The sequence below is a fragment of the Pteropus medius genome, unplaced genomic scaffold (assembly GCF_902729225.1).
Source record: "Pteropus medius unplaced genomic scaffold, Ma_sr-lr_union100, whole genome shotgun sequence".
In the NCBI taxonomy this organism is placed as follows: domain Eukaryota; kingdom Metazoa; phylum Chordata; class Mammalia; order Chiroptera; family Pteropodidae; genus Pteropus; species Pteropus medius.
The window spans coordinates 782,938-793,003 of record NW_024341754.1 but is presented as its reverse complement, the minus strand read 5'-3'; the positions used below and the strand labels follow the sequence as shown (position 1 = coordinate 793,003).

Genomic DNA, 10,066 nt, shown 5'->3' with positions numbered 1-10,066 from the left:
AGAAATAGCTGAAGAAAATCTCTCCAAACTTCATGAGTCTTCATTTTGAAATGATCAATGTAGAGGCAAACAAAATTAATTTTAAAAAGACCGACTCCTAGACTCAATCTAATGAAATTTCAGCACTCTAAGGGTAGAAAAAAATCTTAAAACTCCCCCAGAGAGATAATAGGAAAATAGGTCACCAGAAGAAACATAGATAAGAATGGCACCGAACTTCTCATCAACAACACTTAATGCTCAAAGACATTGGAACAATATTTTCAACTTTTGAGAGTGGGAAAAGGTTTGCGTGCTTTTACTTATTTAATTTATTTTTTATAAATAATACTTTTCCTTGGTAAAAGAATGAAACTACATTAAAAAGTGTTCAGAATCTCACTCCTACCCTCTTCCATTTGCCCCATTCCCTACTCACCTGCCTCTAAAGGTAATAATCATCTCTATTAGTTTCTTGTTTACCCTCCAATTTGAGAAAATGGTTTTAAACTTAGATTTCTAAATAAATAACCCAAATCAAGCCAAACAATCAATTAAGTTTGGGCAAAATAAATGCATGTATGACACACAAGCATTTACACAAGCATTTAGTACCCCGTACAGTACTAATGGGGTTTTTTTGAAAGAAAATGCGTAAGAAAGATTCCAGCAAAACGAAGAAGGAAAAAGGAAAGAGGGTACACAGGATACCAGGTACATGGCAGCAGCTTAATATGACCTGTAAGAAGTGTAAGAGCTGAAAAGAGTCGAGGGGAATCTGCTAGACCCAGAGGTAGATTTTCTATGCAACTAACGAAGAAAGACTTCAGGGCCCCTCACTCACTTGAGACCTTGCCAAGGCCAGTGGATGGGCCCCAACTGTGTGTATTTATAATTTTGTAAGTTTTCTCTTGAAGATAGCCCCCCAAATTGTATAAGATTCAAGACCTACAAAACTTGGATTCATCCTTGACTAGCTCTTAACATTTGGAAGATTTTCCTTCAAGCAACAAAATTTTAATGACATGAATTACATTTCTTTCCTTGGGTCCAATCAAACTATAATATTTAGCTAATACAATAATAAATAATGTTTATTCATTTTTCCATTTTTAAAATTAACCTATAGAGAAGATGCAAAGATTTAATTGGAATTATGGAACAGAATAAGAATGCTATAAATCTTTGCAAAATAATAATCTAGCGAGGCGGCGGTGGTGACGGATTGGGAGGCAAAAAAAAGTTATAATCTAGCTAAAAACATAAGAACATGGGAAGAGAGATGGAAAGATAATCAATTTATTAAATTTCAATAATGGAATAGCGAGGAAGACCAAAATTGACCATCGGAATAGAGTTTTGATAATATCGTATATTGTTAATTACATAAACAAAAAGCGACTAATACATACAGTCTGGAGTTGGGGGAGTGAAGGAAGTGGGAGGTACCACAGAAGCAAGAAATTCCTCATCTTTCAGAATGTAGCCATAGACACTGTTGAAAGGTGATAAAACCAAGGAAAAAGGCAGAAATGTTACTAGAGACAGAAATATTAATTAAAGATATAATTAACTAAAGAATATTAATTAGATAAAATAATAATCATGAGAACAATCCCAGTCAGAAAGTATTGTCAGATACTAGTGGTGAATTGAACTAGGGGAAGAATAAAGAAAATTTTTTACTTTTCATTTTATAACCTTCCATAACATTTTTTATTTGTGCACTACTCCTATGATTTTTAATATTTTTTAAAGGTGTGTATAAGGATATTGTTTATAATGTTGTATATAATTGTGAAAACTGAAACAATCTAAATACTTACAAATAGCAGACTGATTAAAATAATTTAAATTGATTTTATATATTTACTGACATAGGAGGTTCCCACACTATATTGTGTTTTTTTATTTAAAAAAATCCAGATGCTAAATAACATGTACCTTATGATCCAATTTTAAAAATCTGTCATGTATATAAAAATATTATGCAGAAGATACTTATTCTAAAATGTGAGTAATTATCGCATCCAGGTATTAAGAATCCAGGTGATTTTTTTTTCCTCTTTTTGCTTAGATTTTCTAAAATCTCCTAGGAGGAACATAAATTCTTTTGTAATAAAAAGAAAACAAAAATGCTATTGAATACATTTTTCAAAATTCATTTCACATTTTCCTGATCAAAACAAGGTCACAAGATTCTATTAGTAATTCTTGACACAACTGAATATTTATGTGAGTTAAAATTTGTTTGGCATCACCCTCAAATCAAAGTGTTCAGGTACAAAGATGTCCTTCAACCCACAGTGATAAGAACACGATTTCATAGCTAAAGGCAGATAAAAAGAACATCATTTGCCTGGTACTTAGTACAGCTGTGACATCGATTTCTGAGCCAAGGAAAGGAGAATCTAAATCATCACAGCGACAACAAAGCACAAGCTGAGTTTATCAGAGGGAGTTTCACTGTCTGGGATGCTCATTTCAAATCACTTTGGGAAGGCAAGTTACTGCCACTAAATTTCATAACATCTGAAAATCAATGACTTTTCCAATGGCAAAGAACAGTCCTGCAAACCTTGATAAGGAACTTTACATTAACTTCATCATTATAACAGGTGTAACAGTAAGAAAATAAAGGCAAAAGCAATAGGTGCTAATACTCCAGTTCAAGTTTCCACCCAAAGCATGTTCATTACCATGAAACAAGCAAGAGGGCCACAAAGTGTTTTGCCCCAACTAAAGGCAGCCCGGTACTTTGGAATTTTTAAAGTGACAAGAACATACCTCACCACACACACATACACACACACAAAGGTACACACACAATGGTAACTAGATGAGGTGATGGATGTGTTAAATTACCTTGCAGTAATCATTTCACATGTAAATGTATATCATATCATCACATTGCACACTTTAAGTATATACCATTTTATTTGTCAATTATATCTCAATAAAGCTGGAAAAAAATTTAATACTAACTTTTTTCATTATCTTTCTTTTTGTCCCTTCCTCCCAAGACCCCATCTTCTACCATCTACCAACCCCAGTGAGGTAGGGTCAGGATAAGATTAGCCAAGATTCTATATTGTGATGGTTCCTTACATCCCTGTAACAATAGGACTGCTTAATATTAAACAGGAGCCCCCTACTTCAGAGGCATAATTAGATTTATTACTTAAACTAAAAATAACTGTTACCCTTGACCTGAACAAACAACAGAAACTTTTGTTTGCAAAGTTGTAGTAAGTAACAGCCTAGAGAGTTGGGAAGAGACTGAGTGAGACTCATTATACGAATTCTCTGGGGATCTCAAACCCCATCAAACTTGAGAGAAGAATAGATCCCTTAAGAAAACAAAGCTGCAACCCAAACCTTTCATCCCTTATGTCACCTCCACAAAGAGATGTATTTATTCCAGGAGTAGTTCACTCACTGTCTCCTAGAGCGCCATTCTCCACAGAAGAAATGTCATCTCACAGAGACTGGGCCAATGTGAGGATGTAATAAAAGTCTTTATTGTCAAAATCACCCCCATTAGTCCAAGAGGAGGATGAAAGAGGATTGCACCAAATGATAACTATACTCCTCCAAGGTGTTCCAAGATGAGCTTGCTGAAAAAGAAGGTTTCAAAACATTCTGAACTCATCAGATCCTGTAAACTGAATGATAACAAAGTCCAAGAAAACCATTCTTCTTCCCAGGAATGCAGCTGGCCATTCAGGATGCTTTGGAAAAGGATAGGTGTTCTTAGAGAATGCTGTCAAATGTATAAGAGATGGAGATCTCACACCAACAGTTTAAAGTCTGCAATTTGAGCCTGTAGACAACATTGCAACTTCAAGAAATGCCCATGAGAACCAGATATCTTCCTCAATCTTGTGAGTAGCATATTTGAAATGACCTGACTGGGACTTCTCTGGACAGCTACTAGACACCTGACCTGGGACCTGTGGGGTAATCTCTACCTTGGCACTGCAGAGGATGGCACAGCAGCAGTGGCTTCCTCAAATCCTCCTCTTTCTGGCATTTATTTTTTTTAATATTCCTTTATAAGATGAGGCACACCGAGCACACACACTGGGTCTCCTTTGGAACTTTATCTCACCATCCAAGTCAATGCTAGCCAAGTCAAAGTTTATCGAATCAGAACCATTAAGTTATTCGCTCACGTTGGGGAACTTTGCCTGTCCTGCCTTGTGCTCTGTGTAACTGTCCCTTTAGAAAATTCGGGAACTCTGGACAACTTTGCATCAGAAGCTCTCACCCTCCTTCTAAGTGTATAAAAACTGCCCGAAAGACAGGGCAAACCTCCAGGGCACCCTTAGAGACTTTCCCACTGGGCACTACATGACTGACCTCTAAACAATAAATAGTCTAAGTGGATGGTGCAGCCATGTCCAGGCTCTCAGATTGCCAAGCAAGTTTCCCCTTTCACTCATCAAGCATGTTAGATAAAGGGGGAATTGCTTAGAATTCATGAAGTGGCTTATTTCCCTTTGTATCTGGAAGCAACTCCCTTCCCAGCTATTGATCTCTGGTTTTAATTAGAAAAATTTAAAAAAAAAGAAAAAAGAAAAAGTTTATCAGCAGCCCTGTCTGTGTGCTATATCCTTGGCTGGTCACAACGCCTTTTCTTAGTTTATCTGTGCTAAGCTCATGATTCATTATGAACCCAGAGCTTTCTCCTCCCCTCCCACTCACATCCAACTCTTCATCTTGGTCTCTAGTCCCATCTTCCTGTTAATGTATCCTACTTAGCACTTCACCTAAATAATACTCATTCTATTAGCTTCTGATGCTGTTTCTGTGTATGACATTCATGCCGAATCCTGCTTCTGTCCTAGAAAGAACTGGGTAAGTTTCTTGGCTACCTGGGCTCTCCTTTGAACCAAATGATTAAGCTGCAGAGATTTCTTTTTCAAATTGCTGATGAATCTGGACAACATTGAGATTTCCGTAGAGAATAGTCCTCGTTATATCCTCAGAGACCGATTGACTGCTTTGTGTTCTTTAACCTGTCAACAAATTTTAGATATAATAGTAGTTTGTGAAATGACTTTGAAAAAGAAGTCATTTTTGAAGACAAAACCATAAAAAAGGAAAGTTTATACAGTTTACTATTTCATCCTCCCTACTAATATTTCCTAGCATCTCCTTCATCTCAAGTACCTAAACTGGGTCCCAATCTTATCCCCTAGTGACTGGCAAATAATTCTTGCTACAGCTCTACCTTATAATTAAGGTAGTATTTGATATTGCTTAAGGAAGGGAACTTCCAGGGATGCTTTTAAAGAGAGGTCTTTTTAAGGGTTTTGGGGTTTTGCTGCTGGGAGCACTCTAACAGACTCAATGAGACCCCAGTCTATTTACTAGCTCAAACTCTATACCTTCCATCTCAAAGATGAAGAGTTTCCCTTTGAAGAATGTTTGTGAGATCACCTTCTCAGGAGGAAAATCAAACTCTCTTCAGATGGACCAATTTAAGATTACTTAGCATATGACTCTGCAAGGTTGTTGTCCCCTGGGAAACATTGCATAGTGACATGTCCTCAACCTCCTGTTTGTGTGTCAAACACACAAACAATTTATCTCTCACACATTTGAGGTGTTATTCACTCACATAATAAATGTTTATTAAAGCTGAGTATTTCAAGAAACTTGTTCTAAGTGTTATATAAGATACAAAAATTAATTTTAAAAAATTTGACTCAGTGAGCAACAAATGAAAAAACTATAAGATATCATGAGATATAATGAGATATAATGAGATATAATTTCATTATATCTCATGTTAAATGAGATATAATGAAATTATGAGAGATAGAGAGGAAAGACTCATTCATTCAGAAGAGAAGGCTCCATAGAAAAGATAGCATGTACTGAGGAGAGACTTAAAAGATAAATAAGATTGGAAAGGCTAATGATTCCAAGCAGAAAGAATGCCATGTGCAAAAGCACACGTGCATAAAATGGATAAAGAATCAAAAAATTGCAAGAGTATATTGTACCTAGAGCCTATGGGAGGTTGTAATGGAGGAGAACGTGGATATATCACTTGAGAACAACATTAAGAATCTTGAATCAGAAACCCCCTCTAAGAGATTTTTATTTAGGCATATGTTACTTAAATTTTTTATTTTTTGATTCATGAGAGTTGGGATTTTCTCTCACAGATTTCCTCTTTCTTTTGTATTAATCCAAATACTAGTGAAAGGCATTAAAGATTCAGGTAATCTTGAAACAGCAAGAATGTCTACATATCCTAAATCAGTTTACCCAGGGACATGGATCTGTGTAGTGAATAGGTATGTGGGATATAAAACTGAAAACAACAAACAAAACAAACAAACAAAACTTCATAGACACAGACAACAGATTAGTGGTTACCAGAGGGAAAGCTGGGGAGGTAGATAAGGGTAAAGGGGGTCAAATATATGGCAACAGAAGGAAATTTAACTTTGGGTAGAGAACACACAATGCAATATACATATGACGTATTATTGAATTGTACACTTGAGACCTATATAATTTTATTAACCAATGCCACCCCAATAAATTTAATTTTAAAAAAGACTACCACCCTCAAATATGAACTACTTATGGATGAAGACCCAATAATGGAGTAAAGATAAAAACAGAAGGTATTGAAAACAAGTTAAAATGTTAAAGGCAAAGGAATTTTTGAGGAATCAGAAATAAAAGTTTGGTTAATGGGTCAAATATGTGGTGACAGAAAGAAGTCTAACTATGGGAGGTGAACACACAGCGTAAATATATATATGCTTTACTTTTAAAGTGTACAGCTGAAAATTATTGCATTTTGTTAACTAATGTCACCATAAAAAATAAAATAAAAATAAAATAAAATGTTTAAAAACTTTTTAAATTAATTAATTAGTTAAAAGTTTGGTTAAGAAAAGTAAGGAAAGAATCACATGATTGTTTCTTTTGGCAAACAGCTCCCACCCATACATTACCTAAGGGTTTTCCAAAAGGTCCCTCATTAACATAACAAAAGACACCTTTGTTGTTCTCATTAATTAGGCATTTTAGGAGCTCAATACCAGGAACTATTTCACCTGTCCACGTCCCTTTCCTTTCCAGATATGTTCTTCCTTTTATTATTTCTAAATCAGTAAACAGAACCACTTACAACTCATTGCCCAAGCAAGAAGGCAAAATTTTGTTCTTTATTTATTTTTGTCCTTCATTATTCATGTGTCATCAATTTTTCAATATCTTTTAATTCTATATTGAAAAAGTTTTTAGATAACACATCCATTCTTCTCCATTCCCGTTATTACTATCATTGAATGAAGTACAGAAATAACCTCATATTGATCTCCTTTCTCTTTCTACATTGTGGTCAGAATTGTATTTTTTCAATATAAATTTGATCATTGACCTTCTTAAAATATATTTCTGTATATAGAAAACATTCCAGATTTCTTAACATATGAAATGGTTCTGAGTGTTCAGATTCCTTGAATTAGGTATTCAAATATGTGATTTATAAAATTCCCTATAATAATTTTATCTCTTATTATGAACACTACCACTCCCTGGCTTAGTTTAATGACAACTTAAATGCCAGTAAACTCAGCCACCTTAGGGTGTAAACTTGGTCAACCAAATATTTCAACTCTGTGAATTTTAAGAATATATTTCCAAAAAAGTTTTTCAGCAAGAACAAAGTTACCTATATTATAAATTGATATTTCACATGCAATAGAGATGCAAATAAAATTTCTTTGAGATTGTTTTCAAAAAGAAAAAGAGTAAACAAGGATAATTTTTAGTTTGGGACCTTACTTAGGTCACACTGCAGATCACCACTTAGTCTTCTAACACAGAGCCACACCAGGAACCAAACGTGAGACAAAGACTGCAAAACAAGCCTGGGTGGTCAGTGGTGGGAAGATATGTCCTTCACAGAAATAAAGGGCTCCTTCAGCTCAAAGTGCGACACTCACCCCTCTTTCCTTTCAGTTCCAGGTGTCCTCAATCCCCAGTACATCATGACTTCTGATGCCGCACACCTCTGATTGACCATCTCAGCAGCGGAGCCATGGCAAATCACACAACTATCACTGAGTTTGTCCTGCTAGGGCTCTCGGATGCCTGTGAACTGCAGATGCTCATCTTCCTGGGGCTCCTCCTGACCTACCTCCTCACTCTACTGGGGAATCTCCTCATCATCGTAATCACCCTCATGGACAGGCGCCTCCACACTCCCATGTACTACTTCCTCCGCAACTTTGCTGTCCTAGAGATCTGGTTCACCTCAGTCATCTTCCCCAAAATGCTGACCAACATTCTGACTGGATACAAGACTATCTCCCTCCCAGGCTGTTTCCTACAAAGTTTTCTTTATTTCTTCCTGGGCACCACAGAGTTCCTCCTACTGGCAGTGATGTCCTTTGACAGGTATGTGGCCATATGTAACCCCTTGCGTTATGTCACCATCATGAGCAAAAGAGTCTGTGTCCAGCTAGTTCTTTGTTCATGGATGGCAGGATTCCTTCTTATCATCATTCCAGTTTCCATCATATTTCAGCAGCCATTCTGTGGCCCCAATATCATTAATCATTTCTTCTGCGACAACTTTCCACTCCTGGAACTCATATGTGCAGACACGAGTCTGATCGAACTTCTGGGTTTTATTGTGGCCAACTTCAGCTTACTGGGCACTCTGTCTGTGACAGCTACCTGCTATGGCCACATCCTCCACACCATCCTGCGCATCCCCTCAGTCAAAGAGAGGCAGAAAGCCTTCTCAACCTGTTCCTCCCACATCATTGTAGTATCTCTCTTCTATGGCAGCTGCATCTTCATGTATATCCGGTCTGGCAAGGGTGGCCAGGGAGAGGACAAAAACAAGATGGTGGCCTTGCTCAATACTGTGGTGACCCCAATGCTTAACCCCTTCATCTATACCCTGAGGAACAAACAGGTGAAGCAGGTGTTTAGTGAGAAAATTAGCAAGATCCTCTCATAAAGATGAGCTAGACCTAGAGAGAGAGAAGATTACCTCCTTGCCTCTACAAGTTCAGCCCTTGCCCTGACCTCCATGAACTACCCCCTCCTAGACAGTTTTTTTTACCATGTGTTCTAATCTGTAGTATTTTCTTACATGTATCATTATTGACTCACGCAATCTTGTCAGAGAGCACAGAAAACTCAATATACTACTACTATGTCTGCTATGACTTAATGTTTCTGTATCTGAGTTCCTTAATCTTGCCTCATTTTTAAGTCGTAATCATAAACTTAGCATTCCTTCTTCACTAGAACCTTCGAAATTGGTAAAAAAAAAAATTCTCAATAAGAGTATATTTATGATTTATTTCAATTGCTTAAATAAGTGATACAGATTATATGATGAGACTTTGAAGAAGAGCATACAGGCATACCTCGATGATAGTGAGGATTTGGTTTCAGGCTACCACAATAAAGCGAATATACCAATAAAGTGAGTCACATGAATTTTTTGGTTTCCCACTGCATATAAAAGTTGTATTTACACTATACTATAGTCTATTAAGAGTGCAATAGCATTATGTCTTTAAAAAGTACACACCTTAATAAAAATATGTTATTGCTAAAAAATACCAAAATGAATATATTTATGATAGATGTCAGAAATATTAGACATATGGAAAATTAATGAGGAAGCTAGCCAAAAAATGTCGAACAAAAAAAAGTATCAGATTTTAAAACACTAAGTCAAGAACTTAACAAATAGGGCGATGGAGCTGGATTGATCATCTGGAAAGATGATGCAGTACATATGACAAAAGTAGACTTTATAATCAGTAAAGGAAAGAAGGTCAGTTCAATAAATGATGCCACAACTATCAGCTAACCACAATAGAAGTCCTTCTTTCAAAGAGAATGGGGTTTTGTACTTTGTTGGTTATTTGGGGGTGGGGTTTAAAGCAAAAGAACAACTTAAAAGTTACATGTCTTAAATATTTATTTATTTAAAGTTAAAACTTATAAACAAATATTCACTAATCTATAAATATCCTTTTCTTTGAGAATGAATCTGATCATTGTTGCAGTCTTTCTTGTTTAAACC

General features: G+C 36.1%; 1 protein-coding gene across 1 annotated transcript; it reads left to right on the top strand.

Annotated features, from left to right (window-relative positions):
- The first annotated feature begins 8,053 nt into the window (after nt 1–8,053).
- Nucleotides 8,054–8,983, top strand: LOC120594110 (olfactory receptor 49). The gene has a single exon (XM_039852122.1). The coding sequence runs from the start codon at nt 8,054–8,056 to the stop codon at nt 8,981–8,983; it is 930 nt and encodes a 309-aa protein (XP_039708056.1).
- Nucleotides 8,984–10,066: the final 1,083 nt, after the last annotated feature.

Bases quoted from the DNA above. Each gene is read 5' to 3' on its own strand.
- LOC120594110 (XM_039852122.1), top strand. From the start codon at position 8,054: ATGGCAAATCACACAACTATCACTGAGTTTGTCCTGCTAGGGCTCTCG.